The following is a 24446-nucleotide window of genomic DNA, read 5'->3' as shown; positions in this document are numbered from 1 at the left end:
ACAGATAGACTCACCATTGCCCACACACTTATTTACCAAGAGCTAAACTCACAGGAGGAGCCTTCACCACCAGACTGGAGTCTGCTCAGGCTCCAGATAAAATGCTCCTAAAAACAGGATTCACAAAAGCCAGGGCTGCTAACCATGCAGTCACGAAAATCAGCCAAAAGGAAGCATCAGAGTGTTTTAAGTCCCTGTAGGACTTAGCTACCATCCTCCAGGCTGGAGGGAGGCACTTTCTCCTCCTGGGTTTCACACTTGCCATCACCTCCCTTCCAAAATGCCAGCAGTACTGCTGGGAGACCTTTTAAGTTAAAATAGCCAAGCATTTTCTGGCAGAGAGATGATGTTGCTTTATCACCAAAGGAATTCACACACACTCCTCCAGGTTGTGTGCCCTGTCCACTGAACCAGGCTAGCTCACACTTGGGGTAGAAAGAGCTGCTTTTCGCAGGGAATTAAGAAAGCAAGGACACAGAAAGCAGACCTGAGTGTAACCCTGAGCACAAAGTGAGTTTGGGTACGTACTGGTGCAAGGTTCCTCCCTCTCATCCCATGACTAGTTGAGTGGTTACTCCAGGATGCTGGGAGAGGTGTAAGACCACATTGCACTCCTCATCACACTCCTAATTCCTAGCCACCACCATTATTCAGCAAGTCCCTTGAAAGGACAACTATGGACATGCACAGCTGGCGCTGGCAGTCTGATGCAACCCCTGGAGTTTCCAAAGCTCCCTTTTCAGATAAAAGGCTCAACTTAGGGGGGCTACTTGCCCCACTGCTGTTAGCTTTCTCTTCCGCCAGCATCTGCAGAGGGTCTGGGACAATCACCTCTGTTACAGCCTTCTGAGACTGCCTATTTTCAGTCGCTTTGTAACCACAGCTAATATAGATGCTAGTCCCCCCCAGTGATTCACCGACTTGTCACCAGTGCGGAGTCTTTCCCATGGGAGCAGCACAGGGCAAGCCCCTTCCATGCTGAGGCAGGGAGATGGTGATTCCCTCTCCATTTCCTCCCTTTGTGTAGTTTAAAAACAGTATTATAAGTCAGAGGAATGACTCAGTATAGTAGCTTGGAGAGGGTGGGAAGCCTGGTTTAAAAAAAAAAAAAAAAAAAAAAAGGAAAGAAGGAAAAAAAAGCAAAGCTTTTTGCTTTATGATGCACTGGCTGCTATTTATCATCCATACACAAAGGGCTTTTCTTCCTGAGCCATTAACTAAATGAATCAGCAGAGAACATGCTTCCAGATGCATTGTGCAGTGTTTCTGCAGAGCACAGTCACGTCTTGCCTCTCCTCCGGGGCTCAAAGGGCACGCATCACTGTTACTGGAGGAACGCTGCACAAACAGGAAGGTGCTTTCCAAACTGGAAGATTGCTGCAAAAATAAACCTTGCCTGCTCTGCAGACAACAGCAAACAGAAATTATGGGAAGTATTTTCAGTCTTTGTTGTCTCAAATGGAGCAAGGGTAAACAACCTCACAGGCAAAACAGCCTGCATCTGTGTGTGGGATAGGGGGTATCAGCAGCACACAACTCACACACCAACTCAAAATTCATGCCAACCCCAAGCCATGGCAGTGGCTGTGTGAGGTGTAGGCTTTTACAGAAAGTTTCTGCTCCTCCACGCACCTCTAACCAGTCCCAGTAGGTGAAGCTGGCACGAGAGCAGATATATCTCTTTGTGACAGCCTCACGAGACATGCTCTAGCCACTGCGCCATGGACATTTTGCAGGTCAGGACCTGGACTAGGGGTGGGACCCCAAACTAAGGGTCTTGGGGTAACTTTTATGCTGGTTCCTTCTTCCCTGACAGCCACTCAAGTTGCGTCATTGCCCAGAAGCCATTCACTTAGAATAAAGGCTATTAAGGCATTGCTAAGGCTTCAGACAGACACAGATGCTCCCAGCAAAGTGAGAAAACAAGCTGAGAGGACTGGTATGTAATGCTTTAGCATACCAATCCCACCATAAAAATCCAGATTGCAAACAGTGCCCCAGTACCGTGGCTGGTCCCCCCACCCTTGCAACCCAATCCACGATTCACCCCTTAGAGGGGAGCTGCAAGGAGCCAGCAGGAGGGGATGCAAAGCAGAAGCTGCAAGAGAAGAGCTGTCACGTAGGCACAGAGACATCTGTATCTAGCAATGGAGCAGGTCACAGGCTGGGGATGCTCATCACCACGTAGAGGGGATCACATAACATACCTTTTTATATCTGTTCCGCCTCTCCTTCTGATTATCCTCTCTCCTTGGCACTCTTTCTCTGGCCTTCTTCCACTGGTGTTTATGCACTCCTCTCAGAGCCAAAATTACAGTAGTTCAAAAAGACTCTCGCCACCTCTCATCACCACGTATCATGGCATTTTAATTTTTGGAGACCTTCTGGAGCTGTACATGGTGCAAGGAAGACTGGCCATAAATAAGGGAAGCGGAGCCTTTTGCTCAGGCTCCTTGGCAGGCAGGTGTGACCCCACGCATGAGCACACATGGTTGTCCAGCACACAAGAGGTGTGTCAGGGCATAACCTAACACAACTTCTCTTCTGCACCTCTTGCTGTAGCATGCCCAGAAGAAAAGGGGGAAAATATAAAAGTAAAAAACAAACAAACAAAAATCGGTAAAAAAAAAAAAAAAATCAGCTTCCCTACGAGGCTGTGTTGGAGAGGCAGTGGTGTTTAAGGTAAGAAGAAAAGTAGGGAGGAAAACATTTTCCCACAGATAAAGAAAGAGAGACCAATTCTTAGCCTCAGAAAACACACGGAGGCTTCACTAATGCAGCAATGATCTCTGGAAGAGCTGTGCTCCCTCTTCACCCCCAGGACCAGTAGGCAAGGTGGACCTAAAATGTACACTTTGCAGGTAAAACGGCATTTGGCTTTCTCTATTGTTCACATTTTGCTCATAATTCCTGAAAAGAAACAAAAAAAAAGGACCTTAATTCCTTTTTTTTTTTTTTTTTTTTTTTTTTTTTTTTAGGTACCGTAAAAATATATAGTAAGCATAGAGGAGACAAGAAGCATCCTATGATGGTGGCCCATATGCCTGTATATAACCAGAAATTTTAAGATCCTGGGTACTTACAGATGTTTTTCCATAAAATCAAATACTTTATTTTGCAGTTCATTTCTCCAGCAACAAAACTTTTGGGCTATTTATTGGAAGCCTGGTCTCTGTGAAGCTGCTGGTGTAAAATCGTGCAGACATTGGCACATGGGACACATAAGAAGACTAAGCAATACGTCTGGGAGTCCCTCTGTGCTGGTTTTAATGACTTATGCCATGCATCTTATGCTCTGCATACTCGTCTGGCAGATTTATTATCAGTTCTGAAGATATGATTATCATTAAGCTAAATGAGGTATCACAGGTGTGTTTCCATACTTGCCAGTATTCATCCATGAAGATACATGGCACTATCAGATAATGGATTTGATTATTCTTGTGCTTAGCAAAGCAATATCAAGAAAAATCAATATTTATCATTCAACAAATTATTTTCTCATGCTATTTATAGCAATCTTTATAATAAGTAATACAAATGGGAATTTCAACTGCTAAGCTGAATAAACGTAGTTACTTTCTAATACATCCTACTTCATAGGAACAATGAAGTCTGTAATATATTTTTCTTGACTAAAACAAGGTACTTAAAAACAAAACCAAAAAACATTATGTACTCTTGAGTTTTCTTGAAAAAATACAGTACAGAAAAGAAAGTACATAAAAAACAAACACCTCTCTCTCCCTTCTCCCCCCCCCCCCAAAAAAAAAAACAAAAAAACAAAAAAACAGCATTTGTAAAATGTACCCAGTTCTATTAGAAGTTGCAGCAGAGGGAACAGCACAAGGAGACTAAGTAATAAGATTTCAAGATACTAGTGCAACTTCTGTTGCAGATGTAACAGACAAGCTTATGGCATTACACAAGCCTCTTCCCATCAGTATGCGGCCTGGCACAAAGCCACAGGCTGTCCCTGTTTTCACCAGTGGCAGTGCCACTGGTAAAAAAAAAAAAAAAAAAAAAAAAGTTGCCCGTGTACCCATAGACTCTGTTTAGCTCCAGTGAAGTCAGCAGAACTGCAAAAGGGATGAATCTGACAATCCGTGTACAGTTGTGTACCTACTCTTTCTTCCAGCTGTTAATGTAAAAATATCTATACAAAACTTCAAACCAAATTAGACTTGACAAATACAAGCACGGAAATGAATCAAGCCATTTCACTCAAACCTACATTTTAACCAAAAGTTTGCATGCAAAAGATTTTCTATTTCAATAATTTGACTATGCTCATTCAGTCCTAATTCTTCATGAGATTATATCATACAGTGCTTAAGTGGTCCTAAAATTCCTTATTAAGTTTTTATGGGGAGTGGCACGGGCAGAATGTACAAGTTTGTCGCATAACTGTACCACCAAACAACATCCAAAATGCATATTTCTGAAATTATTATTTTTTTAAATGAAAAACATGTTTTAGGGTAAGAGGCAGGTAGGAGCAGATGGCTGGCATTCTATTGTTGTTCTTGTCCTTTTCATCTTCTGGAAGGGTTGGTTTTGGACCCAGGCAAGATACATAACCAGCCCTAGTTAAAGAGAATTCTGCAGTCATCACCTCTAACAGTTTTCAGAGCACACTTGCCATTGCAATGTAAACTATTCACATCTCTTGGAAATACTGGTTTAGGCTGTGCAGCTGTGGATGAGTGAAACAAATGTGAACTAATGCACATTCCCCACCATGTTCTCAGCCTGCTACAGACAATCACAAACTTTTGCTTCAGAAAATGAAAATTCCTGATTCTCTGCTCAAATCTGTAGATTCATGGTATAAATCTGTTCCTCTCTATACTGCTTAATCTTCAGCTAGTGTACAAACAGTGTTGTACAATACAATGTGATTAAAAAAAAAAAAAAAAAAAGAAGAAAGTGAACCATCAGCACTCAACTCCTGCCAAGGATCCTTTGCAACAGATTATAGAGAAGTTGAAACAGAAGGCCTGACAATGCTTAATTTCAGAGAGTAGAATACGGGCATGTAGATCACTAATGTAAAAATTACTCAGGCCATGCCTGTGTCCGAAAGACAATAAAAAGACTTGGAGTTAAACACAAAGTAGGAAAATAATCACAGAATCACAGAATTTCTAGGTTGGAAGAGACCTCAAGATCATCGAGTCTAACCTCTGACCTAACACTAACAGTCCCCACTAAACCATATCCCTAAGCTCTACATCTAAACGTCTTTTGAAGACTTCCTGGGATGGTGACTCCACCACCTCCCTGGGCAGCCTGTTCCAGTGCCTAACAACCCTTTCAGTAAAGAAGTTCTTCCTAACATCTAACCTAAAACTCCCCTGGTGCAACTTAAGCCCATTCCCCCTCGTCCTGTCACCAGGCATGTGGGAGAACAGGCCAACCCCCACCTCGCTACAGCCTCCTTTAAGGTATCTGTAGAGAGCGATAAGGTCGCCCCTGAGCCTCCTCTTCTCCAGGCTGAACAAGCCCAGCTCCCTCAGCCGCTCCTCGTAGGACTTGTTCTCCAGGCCCCTCACCAGCTTCGTCGCCCTTCTCTGGATCCGCTCAACCACCTCGATGTCCTTCTTGTAGCGAGGGGCCCAAAACAACACAGTACTCGAGGTGCGGCCTCACCAGAGCCGAGTACAGGGGGACGATAACCTCCCTAGCCCTGCTGGTCACACTGCTTCTGATACAAGCCAGGATGCCGTTGGCCTTCTTGGCCACCTGAGCACACTGCTGGCTCATATTCAGCTGACTGTCCACCATCACCCCCTTGTCCTTCTCTGCCTGGCAGCTCTCCAACCACTCATCTCCCAGCCTGTAGCTCTGCTTGGGGTTATTGCACCCCAGGTGCAGGACCCGGCACCTCTAGCTTCCTATAAGACAAGGGTCTGCCCTCACAAGGGCACAGTGAGAACCCGACACGTGTTTTAGCCACTCATCATATATCCCATACATTCAGCTAGATAGAGCTCATTTGGAAACCACAGCTCCGAGGGCTTGTAGCAATTTGTTTATGGGTAAAAAACCTCTTCACTTGACTCCTCTGCTACTACCACTGATGACTGACTTCAGAGACTATTTTATCTGTTTCATAGGATGACAGTCCCAGGTAAAGCAGCAAGCAAGACTATCCAACCAAGATCGCTTACTCTACTAAACTATTCTTGCTAACACTGCAGCTTGACATTCCCACAGTAAGATTTGCAGGAACGTGAGAGAAAAACCACAGCTATGAAACATCCCATCAGATTAAACTGCAACACATCCTAACAGGATACAGATGTAAATGCAATGCATGCCCACATGAACTGTCTGCTGTTCCTGTTAACTGAAAGAGACAGTAAAATGTTTAGCCCCTTTTGCAATAACTGAGCCACTCCAGAAGCAAGCTGTCAGGACAGAGCCAGAGATGATGGCCAAGGATCTCATGAAAGTGGTACCCACCAAATACTTATCAACCAAGCCCTAGGTAATTTTAATCAACACAATCCTCACACATTTAAAGCAATCTGTAGTTCAAACATGATGCAAAACAATAACTGATGGAAAACTGGTTATAGTATTGGCATTTATATTTTTTTATGGTTTTATATAGAAAATTAAGAAGTTAATCATTGATCTGTTATTACATTAGTTAAATTAGTAATTCAAGGTTAGCAAACAACCCAATAGTGGAGTTCCCACAATATTTCTTGCATTGTCTGGAGTCACTAAAATTAGAGGTACTTGCTTGAATTCCTCCCCCTTTTGTATGTGTCTTGCTCTTCCTGGTCTCTCTCCACACATATTCCATGATACTAGCCGTACTTTAACACTTGCATGATTGGGAATTTCCACCTACCCAAGGGACGCTGATGACTGTATCAGTTATTTTCTTTCTGCATGCTCCTCAAGATTTTAATTCACTATGAAAAATAAAGTACATACACAGACCAAAAGTTTTTATTGAGTGAAATTTCTGCTTCTTTCCTCAGCAGGAAAATCATCATGGCAACAAGGGGAAAAAAAAGACAATTCCCCCAAAAAAAGAAAAAAAAGTGCTTCTGTTGCAAATTATATTCTTATCTCAATTCTTATTTTGCAGTTTAAAATAGCAGTGTCTCCTCTTCTTTTTTATTTGTTTCTCAGAGTTTAGCATCAGTCATTAGTTTCTTCTTTAATATCTGAAGAAAAAACAAACAGATTCCTAAGAATGTGATCTCAGTTTACTCAGTATTGCCTGAAATTTTTAAAATGTTTTATGTTGTGAAATTAAATAAATATCCTCCCCGCCCATTTGAACTTTTAAGGCACAGGACACCTTCCAGCAAACCTTTTTGTTTCTAAAATATAAGTCTGTAAATGGAAATCAAACCAAGAATCTATCACCCCCCCTTCCCTTCTTCCTTCTCAAGAAGTTCTGCCTTGAAGAAACATGTATTTACCTCTGGAAATCTTAAAAATAATCAGACCTGTTTATTCAGCTTACAGCAAAAGATGTCTGACAAAACAGAACTTAGCCACCTACTTTACTGACCACGTTTAGTCACCATTTCTAAAAGATGAGTCTGAGAACTAGCTATTGGATAGTTGAGCCTGTCTTCAAAAAAAAGTTTCATTCCCATTCATGCCACAGTTTTGATCCCATAATTGCATTCAAAGGAGCTACCATTGTCTTGGAATACTTTCCTTATTCCAGCCACACTTCTCAAAAAAAAAAGTCAGCTGGCCTTTCAATTACCAACAATACTCTCTCCATTCTTGCTGCTGCTCTCTACTTCCTCTCTTTCAGCAAGTGGTGTCAACTCTGTCTCTCTTTGGTGGCTCTGGTATGAACTCTGGCCTGGTGTTGTTATTTCCTTCTGTTTTCCAGTATGTGGCATGGATCCTAGTGTTGTTCCATTGGGCACTTGAATGAAATATGGAGAGGAGGGCAGGCAAGGTGGCTGAGTGTAGGAAGTTTGCTCTGAGAAATATTGTCCTCCTGCTGTGATAGAAGATGGCATTCGTGAGTGCAACTGATTCGAAAATGGAGCTCCCTGCATATAGAAATCATTCCAGGGGACAGCCTGATAGGCAGTGATGCCTGCTGAGGAAAAGGCAACAAAGAATAGTCAGAAACATGAAAACAAGGAAATTAGAATTAAAGCCATGTATATGTAAAAAACACATTCTCCTTCTGACCGCGTACTCAGTGCAAAACAGTACTAGTTATTCCTTAATGCTTACTGCAACAGAGCTGACATCACAGTTATGAATATTAATTCCCCCCCCCCCATTATTTTCCAAATCAGTTCTGCAAAGCCTGAGCTGGATGCTTAATCACTGCTTTCATTTATTAAAGCTGCAATCCAGGAGTCAGAAATGGTGTTTTGTTGTTACTTTTTTTTGTTGTTGTTTTCAAATTTGTATATATTAATTCAACTACATTGCTCACATGCTTAAGTAAGAATTTAAGGTGTATCTACACTGGCAGGTTTTTTCCCCTGCATTGCAGTACTGGGTCCCTGACCCCAGTTGTCCACATTGCATAAGAGTTACAGGATCTCCTTGGACAGAAGAGCTGTGCACTACTATTTATTACCCATTGTGCTCCAGAAAGAAGTATGGAAGAACAGAGTATCAACTCAGAGATGCTATTCCTTCAGCAATCTTCCTTCTTCAGTCCTAGCAAGGCTTGCACCCAAAGGCACACAACACACATTTCTGGCATCACACTGTAAAAACCTTAATTTGGTGTGCTGGAATATAGCCCTCTCATTACATCTGACATTTCAAATTGAAAAAACACAGAAAATAATCATTACGCCTTACAACCAGAGAGAAGAACTAGTCCAAGTGCTAGATAGCAGAGGTGCTGCCAACCTGTTGTAGAGAATATTAGCCATGAACAACAGTGTGAATATGAGGCAGCTTACACCAAATCAGCCTGCAAGTCAGATTCCTTTCCCTGAAGGACCCACAAAAACAGTACAAAAACAGGAGCAGCATTTGCAATCTAAAGCATTTTGTTCTCTTATGTGAAGAGACATACTTTTTGGACTGCGACCTTAATTTAAGGAACATGATGGTCCAAGCAAATAAACTGATATAGTTTGTGATCTTTTGATTGTACTTGGGCTTGAACAAATTTAAAATACAAATCACTGACACAAAACAAGAAGACTGATAATGCCATTTTTACCTAGTCACTTTTTAAGATTAAAGTACTTCAACATAGTTTCCTAAGTAATATTGCAAATTCACGGTAGAAGAAGAGAAGGAAGCTATATCCATATTCTCTCAGCCCCCAGATCTCTAACTCTTCTTTTGCACTACTGTAGGACACATAATATTATTTCAAAATTGTTGAAGTTCAAAGTTCAAAAACAGAAGTCTGTTTTTCTTGCTGTCTCCAAGTACTCCATTTGCTGTGGCCCCTTTTCACTTTCCACCCTTGACTACTACCTACATACATCACAGGCACATTAGTTTGTTCAACATTGCACTCCTGAAAGAGAGAAGTTGCTCTCCATTCCTGAGAAAACCACTGCATACTCACATGTAATGTTCTCTCTGATGCACAGACTAAGTAACTTTTGATTCAAATTAATGGATCGCCCAACACTTAGAAGAGAACAGAGGAGAAAAAAAAGAAACAACAAAACATGGGCAGCATATGCACGTATATTTATGCATACATGCATATATGTATTTATATATATATGCAAACCACTGATCATCCTGAACCTTTCAAGTACATTTAGTTACTCCAGAAGAGTAAGATGTAAAAGGATTTCAGAAATTTACCTGAGTTTCCACTTGGCTGCTGTAACAGAAGCTGTCCCCCCATGTGGTTCTGTACATAGCCCTGTGCGGCTCCTGCTGTCCCGTTAGTGACAACCCCACTGTTGCCAGGTAAGGGGAGGAAGGATGTACTGGACTCAGTAGGCGTTGTAGGAGTGAGGCGGACACTGGAGAGCGCATTGCTGGCCAGGTGACCTGGCAGATGGTGGAACAGGGAGTGCTGGTGCTGCTGAGGATACTGGGGCAGTTGGTAAGTTCCACCCTGGCTGCTGTACTGACAGTATGGGGTCTCTATGCTGCCTGCAGACTCCAGGTGCTCAGAGTAATCACAGGAAACCGGTGAACACAAGCTGCAGCAAGCAAGGAAAAAAGCAGTTCAAAGATCAGAACAGGGTCAAGAGCTACAGCAACTTATACAATAAATTGCTTTATCTTCCCCTTGACAACAACTGAAACCTTGATCTGACTGCAACTCCTTCTACCAAATCCTAGGCACAGGACAAGAGCAACAGAAACTACCTGAGCCAAAAGCTTTCTCACATAATTCTTTAACATTTCATATTGTTAGGGACAACCTTTCCTTCAGTTCTTTCCAGCCTCAAAGGCACACTGCAGTGCATAATGCAACCTCTCTCAAGATTTCCTGTTCACTGTGCTTCCAAATCCCACTTTCACTTGACACACATGAATTTATTAAAAGGCACCACTTTACTGAAAGCAGGTGTCTTGTCCTACTGTGCATGTTATACATTCTTTTCATACTCCATTTAAAGGAGTTTGCTTTCTTTTGTTCTCCATTCCCAGTCCCATGTTTAAATTCTCACATATGCTCCCATCTATTTCCTTATCCCATGTCCCAGCTTTGCCCCCGCTCCCTCCCCCCCAAGGCTTCTCCCTCACAGAAGATCTCACGATCTCATCTGTTCCTACCCTTGATTCTGGGTGCTGTAAGTGAAGGCCTCCCTGGAGCCATTTTCCTGACTGGACAAGCTGCATTCACTGTCAGGAGCGTCCAGCATCAAGGGAACAATGTAGTTGCGGGGATTGAAGGACAGGCTGAGAGGGAGGCTGGCCCTGCGAATAGGTGGAGGGCTGGGAAGGCTAGGGAAGCACTCCATTCTGCTGGAACTGAAGTTGAACTGCAGTAATGCCTTTGTCTGAACTGCTCCACAAGCTGCCACCATTCCTGCCACTGAAGAGACTGTGAATAAAAAGAGACACTGTCATACTAAAAACTGAAGAGAGCAAGCACAGGGTCTAGCAAGAGCAGCAGAACAGAAAGGCCAGACGTCAATGAAAGAGTGGAGGTTTACTTTTATTTATACCAGTTAACAAGCAGCAGCACTGCTGCTGGAAAGCAAAAGGGAGTAGTAGCAAGCTCTCTGAAACACAGGATTATGTTTATTGGTTAAATAAAATTACCTTCATTATTTCAGTCTCTGCATACTGGATTTATTCAGCTCTCAAGAAGGCAGCCAAATGAAGCAAAATACTTCCTGGAAAAAAGCCAGGAAAAATCCCCCAGCCACCTTCCATCTCCATTGTCCTCTGGGAAGATCGTGCTGCACAGCTTATCCTTTTGAAAAATATAACTGGTTTCAAAGAAACCACGTGCCTTTGGAGATCCGCTGTCTAGGCCACTTTTTAAACCAAAATTTCTCTCCTGGTTTGGCATCTGATGAATCATGCCAAAAACAAACAAAAACACAAAGATGGCAGCTGAAGGGCCTTGGGAAAAAGCTGAGAGATGGAAAAGAACACCAACACCTTTTGGTTCCTAGAGTCTTGTTTCATGACCTGTCTCCTCAGTTACTGCTGGAAAAGGAGAGGGTAACAGTTTCCTACAGAGCAGCCTCTGTGGAAAGAGGACAATATAGGAAATGGAAAGGTCAGAAGCATATATGCTGGTGATCCAGAATAACAAGTATACACAGATGTTCAAGAAATTTGCATGTGGTGCAAGACAACAGGATGCTTTTCTGTTAAGAAAACATCAAATTCTCTCTCTTCAGAGAATTGTAACTGTCTTAAGGTGTGCAGGACAATTGAAGTGATTTTTCATATCTATCTAGGCTGAACCAGCTTAAGAATGAGGCAGATAAGAAAAGTAACACTGACATTATTGTTCAGATAGAATTAGTCTACTCCCACACACGGTAAAGCATTCAGGGAATGCTAGTAATATGAATAGTTTACAGCCGTACTTCACCCTTGCAGGCATACAGAGTAACATCAGATGTACTCCTGGTGTAAGCCAAAGGCCTTAAGCATAAAACCTAAGTATAATACTGCCATAGCCAGCACAAGCAACCTTTAGAGAATTTCAGAATGCATGCCCAGAGAGCTGATAGTGAGATTCCTCTTCAAACATTTGCAGCTCCATTTCTTGGACTCCGCAGAGAACTGTGCAACTCTGCTTATCTTATTGCAAATTCCTACATTTTTTTCCCCCCAAACTTACACGAACTATGGAAAGAAGCATTTATGACATTTCAGTGAAAACTTTTCAGACTCCTGATTTTGAGCTCACTTATAAGAGTAGATCAAGACTGCTTCTATAAAGCACTCGCATTCCTAGACAATTCTCAGTGGTTTAGTTTTCAATTCAAACATTCTTTCTCCATTTTGGGCAACCTTTATGATGTTTTCATCACATTCCCTTTTTTTTTTTTGACATAGTACAAATTAAGTCCTGTACAACAAAGCAAGTAGTCAAGACAATATTTAGTTTCCTAACAAGCCAAAATAGCTTATCCAAAAACAAAGCTGAAGATCTCTTAATTATGAAAACATTCATTTGCACTGTTCCTCCTGACCCTTCTGGCCTGAAACAAAGTAGTTCACAAGGCTTTATGAAAGAGCAGCCATTTGGGCACAACCTATCTGAGAAACTGTCTATGAAGTTTCAGTTCAATGACAGTAGGATTAGCTATTCTGCATATGGCCTTAGTCTTGCTCAGGATGAATGCAAGCAGTGTTAATGACATAGCCCAGGAAAACACTTCTAAACCCACTTTCACACACACTGAGGAGTTCTATTTTTCAAAAAAACAATTTCAACACTTAGTGCAGATAATCTTTGTGGATCACACTAATTGGATCATGGACAACGATGCTTTGAAGACGGCACACTTGACTTCCAAAAAGCTGGTTCATCCTTTTCTACAATTTCTTCCACTTTTCAGTCCTTCAAAAAGGCACTAAATCTGTATTTTCTGAATAAAGTAGGAAATGCAATCTGAATAAATAGTTTATAGAAAAGTATTATCTGCTAAAATCTGACACTGTATTTACAAAATATTCCAGCACTCCGTTCAGTGTTGAATTCTGATAACTGGCTTGAGATCATAATTACATTCTACAATTCTGTTACCATTCTAGACCTTGATGCAAAGACAGACATCCTCAGGAGGCTTTCCGGGGAACAGGTGAATGTAACAATACAATATTTTGTTCATTGCTTCCATTATTTCTGAGTTTTCATTCCATGAGTCAATCTTGGGAATTTTTGAAGAGCAATTTAATAATTTGCAGCTTCAGATCTCACTTCAATGAGTCTGTGAACCAGTCCTGGCATTACACTTGTCTTAACTTGAGAACAGCTACATAGCTGCTTACCTGTGCTATAGCTGCTGTGAATGAGATAGAGTCTTAAATGAAGAAAAAAGTATATACTTCTCTCCAGGTGACTGATTTCAGTCTTTCACCAAACTTTAGAGGACTAAGACCTATGTTAGAGAGGTGTCTATGAATTTAAAAATGAGCATGGTTTCAACTGTGATGGTATATTTTAGGAAGCTGTTTTCTCTGTTGTTAACAGACCAGATCATGTGTACAACATTTGCTATTTGAATAACACCTATCTGCTTTGGAGCCTGTCCTCTTGACATCTGTGATACATGACTTTCTTAATCAAAACACATTACACTGACTCCAGAACGCCTTGGCATGAGACACCTGCCATAATTCTGGCAGATAACTGAACAGATGCTTGCAGACTGTTTGGGAGGCCTGGGGACCAAGATTAACTGCTTATCAAGCCCAGTGTTAGGTACAATACAGGTGCTGTTGAGCAACCAATCTAGCTTCAGGTGGTCTGCTTACTAGGACTGATTTCTCCAGCATCAAGAGTTCATCAAAAGCCTCTGTTACTATGGGTCCGTCACACACCATCCAATCCAGTTTCTTCTAAAACTGCCTGTGTAATCACAGCATTTACTAGAACATTAAGGGCCAGAATAAACCTCTTTGTAGATGCATCCTCTTCCTTACATATTATAAATTACGAGAAAAAATGCATATATCTTGCAACTGACTTCTTGAAAATTAATCAATCTTAGGAGCAAAAGCATTCTTCAGTTATTGGAGTAAAGATCAGTAAGCTAACTTCAACCTTTAACTGTGCTGCTCAGATAAGTGTCAGTCTAATCTTCTGGATTTTCAGTAGGTTGGAACCTACTACTTCTTTAAAAAGGTACGACTCTTGGTTGCCATATCAGCTCCATATCATCAGCTTTAAAGTAACTTGTTCAAAGGCCAGAATCCTGCATTACAGTGGAGTTGTTAAGGCTTGTGAAATTTATTTACTGTTCTTTGACAGATCATGTCAAACCTCATACAATTGCTCCCAAGATTTCTATTCCATTCCCATCTCTGCTACTGGGTAATCATAGGCTGGGCTCCCAACATGTGTCCTCAGCAAAATAGCCACAGGAAACAAAATACTACCCACAGAGTATTGGGGGGCAAAAAAGCCTCCTCAAACAAACCAGAGGCATAGAAAGTAACTTTTCTTTCCTAATGGGCAAGGAGACATATTTCTTCTGCCCACAAACAGCTTCAGCAAAGTAGGCATCATCAGTTAAATCCTCAGATATTTCTTAAAATATGCAAAATTATCCAAGAACATGCAGAACTGCCTGACTAATTTGGCCTGAAGAACTGCTATAATTGGTAGTTTATGTACACACAGGGTCAGCGCTTACCTGCACAAACTTGATCTTGTTTTGCACATAAAAGGCATTTCACTGTATGTGCATCCAAACTTCCCATAACACTAAGGGAGTTCAGCCAGAAGAAGAGTAAGAGACATTGGGGTTTCATCTCTGAGCAACTATGTATGATTTAAGTCAGTAAATCAAAAAAATGTATCTGTAAGAAGTCTCAGACAAAAAAGAGAAACTTCAAACAACTAGAAATATCAAATATAAACACACACACTACTTTGTTTAAAGTAAGCTACCTGTCTAGCAAAAGTAGTATGAAAACAATTTTAAGATCAAGGCAATCTCAAATAAGAATTTCTGAAGCACAGTCGACTATAGCGTAGCTAACACCAAAACCAGAAACCCTAATTGCCAGAAAGAAACAATGTATCTCAACTACAACTTGCTGACATTTTTAATCAACTTGTTTGGAGAACTGACCAAACAGTGAGACAACAAGAAGGACAAAAAAGAAAAACAGATATTCGGGACTACTGTCTAGAGAACAAGGAAAAACAAAGGAAAAGAAAGCACTAAGCACTATCCAAAAGGTGTCAGCTAACAGATCATGCTGTTCTCATACATGTAATTCATTTGCTTGTCCGTCTGAAAGTGGTTAAACACTGCTATCAAGGAAAGCATCTGAATAATCACCCCATTGGGCCACAATCTCTGGGTGCAACTACAGCATTGCTCAGGTTGCAGCTTACTTTCCTGAAACATGCCATCAGCTGTTTCCAGAGGCCACTTTTACTAGCTTTTGCCTTGCCTGATGAGCTTTTTATTCATTTGTTCACTCTTATTTTGCCTCTTTTTACTTTGGATTTTATCCCATCCATATTTTGTCACCTTTATTTTCTGAAGATTTCTAATAAAGAAAAGAGGTGAGCCCTGAACAGCCCTATTTATTGGCAAACTTTTTTTCTGAACAAGGCTGAATGAGTCTGCTTATATGCAATGCCAGACTGAGGGATTGAGTGGAGGGAAGAAGGCTTAATTCCTCGTGGTTATGCTACCCCACACTTAGCAAGGCAATGTTGTGACAGAAGCTTTTCCTGTGATCAGGCTACACAGCTCTCTCTCCTATGCAGACTCTACATAGTTAGTAGCATAACTTTTCCTTCAGAAAGAGTAATAACTTACATCTCTACTGTACCTAGACAACAATTTTCCCATAACTTGTAGAAATGTAGTTTTATTACTTTCACCTTCAGTCGCATTTGACTGAGTCAAACAAATATGGAAGGAAGGGTGGGTTTCATAAACAGAGTAAGGCACATTACACACACCACACACCTCACTGCCCTCAGGAAACCAGGAAAAAAAAACAACAATCATTGAACCTCAGTTGGTGTGCAAATGCCTCTTTTCTGCAAAGTGATTTAGAAATGGTATTTTTTTTCCCAAACAGATCTGTATCTAAAAAGCATTTACCAGCCTCAGATGACAAATAGATTTAATTACTTCTTTCCCAGCATAAGGAGAACAAGGAAAATTTTGTTATCTTACATAAATCTAGAAGAATGAGGTATATTCTCAACTTCCCATGTCCTTAATATGGAAGATACTGGGGTTTCATACACGTGAAGAAAGCATGTATTTCATAAAAGCTAGAATTACACACAGTAAAAGAAATACTTCAGGGAGGAAAAAAAAAAAAAGAGATACCTTTATCACTTACTTTTTCACATACCCAATCCAGTCTCAGGGACATTCACATTGCACAAAGAATTCAGATGGGACATTTCTTTCCCCACAGAAAAACTGTTTGTGTTTTCCACATCAGGAACTGCATCCAAGTGTGCAGATTCTCCGGAAAAAAATTGCTCAATACAGACAGATGACAAGACCACATCTCTGAATGAAAATTTATTTCTCTAACAGACATATTCTTTCCTGACTAAATAGCACAACTGCAGATGTACTTTAGGAACCAGGAGAGTTCTGCAGACAAGTATAGAAATATGAGGATGTTTGCTGTGTTTCCTTTAAGTGAATTATTTTGCAAAATCTCAGTCTTTATCTAATTAAATACAGGGCTCAATGACTGCACTATTTCATCATTCTGGAAAGCAGTGAATTATTTAAACACTTTGACCATGTTTACTCTGTTGCAAGAAGAAGAAAAACTAACTGAATTACAGTCATATTGGTTAAACAGCTCAGAGTTAGGGTAGTCCTTGACTTGAGATTGAAGATTGACAAGCATATTTAAGTGATAGAAGTGCTGAATTACAGTATATCAAGAATAATACTAATACTAATAAGTATCTCTTAATAAGTACGAGACACTAGTAAGTATCTCTCTTTTAACATACATTTATTAGCATTCTAAACTTATTGATAGGTTCTTACATTTGGTTTCTACAATGTCAAAGTATTTTGTCAGGTATCAGTACTATTAAGATAAATTACAGTCTCTGGGTCATATTAGAAAGTGACCTGCACAGAATTGCTCTTAATACTGAAACTTATACATTTGTAAATACAACATGGGGTCAGAAATATTGGCATGAATTTCAAAAGAATAAATTACACTAAAGAGCAGAAAAATACTGTACCACCTCTTTGCACATCTATTGTCTGGGATATCCCTCCCAAGGGATGTGTTGAAGTTGACATTATTTTAAAAATATTTTCAAGTTATATCAATTTGGAAAAGTAAACATATACATGAAGTGCTTTAGGGAACATTCCTGACTCCAAGGAATAGTACAATATTCCACGTGTGAATACACAATTCAACAAATTGTCTCTTCTTTGCTTGCCATCAATCTTAAAAGTCTAAATGCAGCTCAGATAGAAAACTGATCCAACAGCACACCCCACTGACTTTCAACAACACTGCAACGGAAATTAAATGTGGATATATGCTTGGGAACTCACCTAGTCTCATTCCGTCAAAGTCTTACAAAGACTGGAAATTTGCACTATTCATTCATGTCTGGGGAAGTCAAAAAAACCTCTTCTGGAGATAGAAAGGTATGGAGTACCTGAGGAAAGGCTCTACACTCTAATGGCTTACACTATGCACCTCCCTTACAAGGCTCACTGCATTACAGGTTGCAGGCAGAACACTACAGTCTAAAGCAGAACAAGGAATGTATATATCCACCCCAAAGAGGTATATAATAGCCAGTGCAGTACTTTCTTCACTGTTTAGAAAAGCACCTCCAGCAGTACCAGTATCATAGAGCTATAACAAAAGAATGCCTCAATCACATATCCTTACGAAGTCCTCCTCAAAATTCCTTGCTTAATGATAGTACGTGAATGAGTAAGAACAGCAAATCTGGCTCTAGTGTTAGTATGGAGGCACCACCCAATATAGCCATTAACTTGATTAGGAGGGTGCTGTTAAACTTGGTATCACTTCTTGGTCTGATGGGGTTGGGCTCCCCAGTGACCTTAAGACCAGTGTCTGTGAACCTACCAGCACCACCAAAAATAATTGCAAGAATACTTACACTGATATTGGTCTCACCTGAGGAGGAAGCAAGCGGTGCAGAATGCCCACTAAGCAGGCTGGAGCAGTTCCCAGCTGTAGTGTCTACATTCAACACAGCAGACTGGTCATGAACAAAGTCAGGCATAGGCAGAAGAGGGACCCTGGAATTATGCATAAAAGGTATAAGCACAGACCAGAGGACAAGACATTACCACAAAGCACAAACCCCAACTATCCTACAACAGGCAAATGCTAGATCATTAGCAGGTGGAAAGGGAAATATTAGTTGACTTATGAGTGCAATGAGACACAGGACAACTGACGCTGTACATGTATCAAGCAGTATTTGGGGAAGTGGTTCTGGGCTACCAGTGTAGAAAGTACATATAGCAGGGACAGTGCAATGAAGTCAGTCAAGTGGTCTCCAATCTCTCACTTAACTATTCTGTTTTTGTCTTATCTCAAGGTTCTCACTCCAAATTGCCATAAATGCCTCCCCCTGGAGACGAACTTCTGCCCACACAGCATGTCCATTACCAAGTTTTTTTTTTTTTTTTTTTTAAAAAAAAAAAAAAAAAAAAAAAAAAAGGAAAGCAATGGTAGAAGGTCTAGGATAAAAGATTTCTCAAGTTCCCACAAAGGGCTTGGCCAGCACATATACAGAAACTGAAGATGTTGGAGTGACTCCACAGATCCCTTTATCTCATTCTCTGCTCTCTACGTAACCTCAGCAAGCAGGTTTTCAACAGTTATTTCAAAACAGTACTACAGGGTAACCAAAAGTTCTCTTAAGAGGTCCCACTACAGTTTGCCCACAAGTCTGTTAGGCTGGAAAATACAGAAGGGCTACAAAGGTCTAACTCAATGGTCAGTTCAGCATGGCTTAAATGCAAAAAGCACAGAAAAAAATTGTTAGGTATCTATTGTGGAGAAATGAGGAAAAGAGATTTAAGTCCCTCACCCAGAACTGCCTGGCCCTGTAGGGACTGACAGAGCTGATGTTGAGTATTTTTTCTTGCCTTTCACATTCAACTTCTCTGTTTTTCGCCACTTTGCCCTGCGATTTTGAAACCAGACCTGATAAACAGAAAGAAAGGATACATTCAGGGAGGAAGTGATCTATATACAGGAACACAGGCAAAGAAGCAGCAATAACTGCCTCCATGCATCACTAGGTGAATCCAGAACTCTCAAGGAACCTTTCTTCCACAGAACATCTGGAAGATTCACTGCAGAGAGGAATAACAGCAGAAAGATACCCCAACCAGCTTCTTGTGTTGCCCATAACAGAACCTCCAAGATACAGAGGTCAATCTCTGTAGTCTTTTACCCACTCACTTGTCTCTTCACAGAGAACAGGAAGAGATACAGTACACAACAGCAAGCTCCACTGTCATTTTGGTATTTTTGGAGGTGAGAGAGGACTGGTGATTGTTCATACACTGTCCATCCACAGGAGCCATGCTCTCATCACTGCAGCCTCTATCCTATTACTCACGAGCTCCTCTTCCTACTCAAGCGTCTCTTTCCTGCCCCAGTCCCTCTCCCTGTTGTTTTCTGGCACAGATCCCACAGTCACCACTGTTACCCACACAGCCGTTACCATGATACGCTGTGGTGTCACCCCAACCACAGTTGCAATCTCCCTCCTCTTTTCATTATCAGGGTAGTGATCTTCCTGGAACATCTTCTCCAGCTCTTCTAGTTGCTCTAGAAATGATGCATTATTCAAGGATAGAGAGGGAATATGTGATAAGGAAACAAACCAATAAAAACAAGAGAAAAGAGAGAGAAAATACAAAATTTAACTTTTTTACTATTTTTAGAAATACAAGAACGTAAGAGATTTTCTTAAAAGCAAGCACAACAATAAACAAGTGTCTTCTTCCACGGTAAAACAAAGAGCATTGCTAGCAATACTTAAAAAGCAAGGCACTCAGCAACCTTTATTTGAAGAAGTTCTCACACATTAATACTGCAAAATGCATTGCAAATACCATTTAGAGCAGTTCAGCACCTCTGTGTTGTGCCTTCAGTATGGTGCAAGAAACACTGGCACTGTTGGCAATACAAGTGTCACTGTCTACCATCTGGTTCCCCATTATCTACCTGCACTATAGGAGGTACGTGACTTCTTCTTGACAGGATGCAGAATTTCTGGGTTGTCACATAGCTCTTTTTTTTCCTTGGTTTCACCATGGCTACTTCCAGATTCCAGGAATGAAGACACCTTGTAGGACTGCTGAGCTGCAACACTGGCTGAAGGACATTTCAATGACCTGCAAGTAGTTGGGACACATGCATCATGTAATGATGCTAGCCTGCAGAGATCTCCAGAGATGGTACTAGTGGCTTTCTCAGCACACATTCCACTTCTGTCATTATTATTTTTCTTTGTCCCCTTTTCAGTCTCATCCGAATAATAAACCTCACACTGTTCATGTGACTCTGACTTATCTGTGGGTTCCTGTGCAAGCTCAACCACAGGAAGCAGGGGCACTGAATTCATGTCACTGAGGAAATTTGTCAGCTGTCCAGAGGCTGAGGCAAAGTTGATTGGGCAGTCAAGGGCTGCAGAATCTTGAGAAGTCGACCCATCTGTCTGCAGCATGCAGTAACTGCCATCTTCCTCCTCTTCCTTCACAAGGCTGGTCCTATCTTCTCTTCCCAAGCTATTCTCAGCTTCCTCTTTTATAGCTGTACTTTGGAACAGAGATGGCACGTCGCCTCCTGTACCATGCCCACCAACAGGATCAGCATCTATCACAAAGTGCACAGTGTTCAATAAGCATGTCCTCCTCCTTGTCCTTGCACTCTGCAAGGAAAAAATGAAAAACAACACCCCCCACACCAACCCAAATGCACACTACACCACATGTGCCTAGATTTCAGTTACAGAAGAGGGCCTGAAACACAACAGTGGGGAAAAAAAAAAACAAAAAAAACAACTCAGAATGAAAACTGACCAGGATAGAGTGCTGCTAGAAGAGCAACAGAAAAGAATGCAATATGGCTAACATGGATATATTCAAACATCTGAGACTAGAAAAGCCTCATCTTGAGAATGAAGATGCCTGAAAAAAATAAAAAAAAAATAATAATAATTTCAAACCACAGCAAGAATTAATATCAGATATAGAGAATAAAGAGAAGGTTGTGTATTACAAATACAGTAGTATTTGCAAGGAAAAGAGCACTAGGAATAACAAAGGTTTTTCAAATAAATAATAAGAATCAGATGACATGTCAAGTCCCTAAGTGACCCTTACTAAAATAAGCAAAAGACAAATGCAAGCTAAATTCTAGTCTACTCTGTCAGCAATTATCTGACAAACAACACCGCTTCTTGATTATAGAGGTTTCTGTCATACTGAAGTTTATCAAGGAAAAAAATAATGAATTATTTTATAGTGAATATAATAATGAATAAGCTTCTAATAACTTTCTTACATTAGCTTTCCCCAGCTTCAGGCACAACAGTAATGAATAACAGACCTACAGAATGGGTAATGAAATAGCTGGCTGAGGACAAAAATAAGCAAAATTTGACCAAGTTTAACAAAAAGCATAAACTGCATCGTACTAATAGATATCAAAAAGTAGAAGGTAAGTCAGAAATAACACAGCAAGAGAAATAAAGTAGGCAACTACTACCATAACAGAATAAAATGTTTTTTTTTTTCCTTAAACAATTGTTAAGTCAAGTAAGAACCTCACAAAACCAGTCAGCTGTGTGAATGTTGATGGAAGTATGAAGGGACAACAGGCTGTTTCCAAGACCTTCCTATTTTCCTTTTTACAGAATTTAGACAACTGAATTAGTTGTATAGGAAAGAGACAGAAAACTACATACCCGTAATAATTTGATCTTGTTAAGCAGCAAGTTAAATGAGATGAAATATACAAATGGGGAGGGTCAAGAACTGAGCAAGGCAACAGCTGGCTGTTTTACACAATTCCTTCTCCCACTGTCCTCCCTACTGTATTTGAACTTGTTTCAGTCCTGCTCTTGCTCATTATGCAGGAAAGCTAGTATTTTCACATCATCCATTCTGTCAAACTCTACCTTGAAACAAAAATAGGATTTTCAGCTTCATGTTCTGATTTAAGAAGGCTTTTTACTTGTATGTGCTTACATCACAGAACACATTTCAAAGTCATGTGCGTGTCCCTTATGTCTGCAGTAGACAGATCAACAGCAGGGATTTTGCATCACCCGCAGAAGTAATCCTTCATGAAATAGAAATTGCTACCTCTATTTCTAAAAGAGAAAGCCTGACAACATATAACTTAGTGTTGCCAAGAAAAGATCTGAAATGAAAATAAAGTTTATAAATACAGAGCCTTCATGGCAACAACTAGGGAGTTACCAACACAACCCTTTCTTTTGTCATTGTTACTGCAAGAGACTAGACTGAACAACAGTCGTCCCATTTTCAGATAAATAATCTTAAACAGAAGGGATTTTAACTGGCTGGAAAAATCATACTAACAGAGTTTGGAATGCCTGAAGGTGCAGAAGCAGGAAGCAAAGTCATCTTTTTCTCCTCACAGCTACTCTCAGAAGTTACTAAAATGAGGTAGCCATTTGCACGGTGACAGGAAGACTTTGAAGGTTGGTTTGAATGTTTGGTACAAAGCAACCTGAACACACACAGGGAGAAACATGAACTTCATAGAGCCATGCAAGCTCAGAGATGAAAATCAGTGGGTGAGGGATGTGCTACCACTCTAGAAATCCCGCAGTAGTGGAGCCCCACTATGGATATGAAGCAAATATATATAAAGATACGAAGGGAAGACCAACTGCCCCAGCCTTCTCACTTTTACAATCCCAGAGACAAGGGCCATGCAGATGCCCATCTGGCAGCAGCTCACTGCCCCCGAAACACTGGGGGCACCCCAGCCAAAATGGCATCACTCCCAGGGCACAGAAAGCGGCCCGGGGGAAGTGGCAGAGTTGTTATCCTCCGCCGGGGCTGCTCATTAGGCTCGTTATCGGGTGCCTCCCCCCCCCCCAAAATTGAGGAGAGCCAGTGCCCCATTGCTGCGGCCCGACCCTTACCCAGCTTTTGGGACACCCGCTCTTCCTTCACTCCCGCCCCATCCATGCCGGCTCGGCGGCGGCCGGCCCGGCTCGGCTCAGCCTGGTAAATGGCGGCGAGCCCCAGCGGGCTCATCAAGGCCACCTGTGGCACCAGCCGTCCCTGGGCACAGCGTGGTCCAGGCTGCCGGACCGACCTACCTCAGCCGCATGGGGGGGGCGGCAAAGGCGAGCTCCCCCCGCGGAGGAGTGGGGCGATAGCGCCCAGCGGCACCGCAGCTAAAGGGGAGGCAGCCTGGAGAGCCCTGCCGTGGCTGGCAGCGAGCCGCTGGTGGCCCGTGGTGGCGGCTGGGGCTGGCGCCTGCTTGCCCTCTGAGGCGCCATCTCCCGAGGGGAGGCAGTGGATGAAGACGCTCGTCAAAGGCCGCCTGAAAAACTGCGCTCCCGAAGTTTGCGTGAGGAGCGGGTTTAAATATCGCTAATGGCATGCATTTGGAACCCAGATGTTACAAAATTGGTTTGTATAACTGATCACGCTGAATGAGATAAACCTCATTATCTTCCCTTGTGGGCTGGCAGCAAGACAGCTTTGTTTTTCGTGTGCTCTGGTTGTAGCTGTTTTGAAATACTTCTAATTCTCCATAAACTGGTGCTTACAAGAAATACGTGGCACTTCTTGACTTTTTTGGTGCTGTCATCTTGCATCGTGTTCATACTTAAAAGTCTTTTAATAAAAATAAAAATCAAGGCTCCTAACTCAGTGATACCAGGCAATTAGTACTCTCATGTTACTACAAGTGTTGTCATCAGCTCCGATAAAATTTAAAACAGCTTTGCATACTTGCAGGTGAGAACACAAGTCATAAGGGAGGAGTGAACCAAGTCTGTCTTATTTGATTTCTCTCCTGCCTTGTGCAGCTGATGGAGAGACCTGTACTGTAACTTGCATGGATGACAGTGGTTCCAAAACTCAACCCTTCTTCTCTTGCATCTTCCATGTTCAGCTTTTCTAACCACTGAGTGAAGTGGGGCTGGCTCCAAACACAATTTGTATGTCTGCAAATAAGACAGACAGTCCTTGCTTAATGAATGTGATTTACTTAATTGTGTTCTGCTCCACCATGATGAAGCATCCTTCATCTTCATCTTGGTTATAGGCTCAGTATCTTAATGCTGTCAT

General features: G+C 41.5%; 1 protein-coding gene across 4 annotated transcripts; it reads right to left on the bottom strand.

Moving 5' to 3' along the window:
• Positions 1–2365: 2365 nt before the first annotated feature.
• Positions 2366–23711, bottom strand: NOBOX (NOBOX oogenesis homeobox). 4 transcript variants are annotated; one of them, XM_027449926.3, is made up of 9 exons: positions 23468–23711; positions 20332–20982; positions 19826–19932; positions 19184–19299; positions 18259–18383; positions 10720–10990; positions 9793–10139; positions 7745–8092; positions 6942–7187 (listed from the first exon to the last, which is right to left on the bottom strand). In XM_027449926.3, the coding sequence occupies exons 2-9, from the start codon at positions 20831–20833 to the stop codon at positions 7162–7164; spliced, it is 1842 nt and encodes a 613-aa protein (XP_027305727.1). In that variant the 5' UTR covers positions 20834–20982; positions 23468–23711; the 3' UTR covers positions 6942–7161. The 4 variants fall into 4 exon arrangements, with proteins under 4 accessions (XP_027305728.1, XP_027305727.1, XP_027305726.1 ...); XM_027449925.3 differs by lacking the exon at positions 23468–23711 and adding an exon at positions 23288–23444; XM_021267611.4 differs by lacking the exon at positions 23468–23711 and adding an exon at positions 23288–23444 and having other exon boundaries at positions 7745–8089.
• Positions 23712–24446: the final 735 nt, after the last annotated feature.

Source organism: Anas platyrhynchos, chromosome 1, assembly GCF_047663525.1.
Source record: "Anas platyrhynchos isolate ZD024472 breed Pekin duck chromosome 1, IASCAAS_PekinDuck_T2T, whole genome shotgun sequence".
In the NCBI taxonomy this organism is placed as follows: domain Eukaryota; kingdom Metazoa; phylum Chordata; class Aves; order Anseriformes; family Anatidae; genus Anas; species Anas platyrhynchos.
Note: the sequence above shows the minus strand (reverse complement) of the source record. Positions and strands in the feature narration are given on the sequence as shown.

Bases quoted from the DNA above. Each gene is read 5' to 3' on its own strand.
- NOBOX (XM_027449925.3), bottom strand. From the start codon at position 23,402: ATGAGCCCGCTGGGGCTCGCCGCCATTTACCAGGCTGAGCCGAGCCGG. The intron at 19,933-20,331 runs GTAGATAATGGG...CATCATTTCTAG, and splicing joins ACGTACCTCCTATAGTGCAG to AGCAACTAGAAGAGCTGGAG. The intron at 10,140-10,719 runs GTAGGAACAGAT...TGCTTGCTGCAG, and splicing joins TACAGCACCCAGAATCAAGG to CTTGTGTTCACCGGTTTCCT.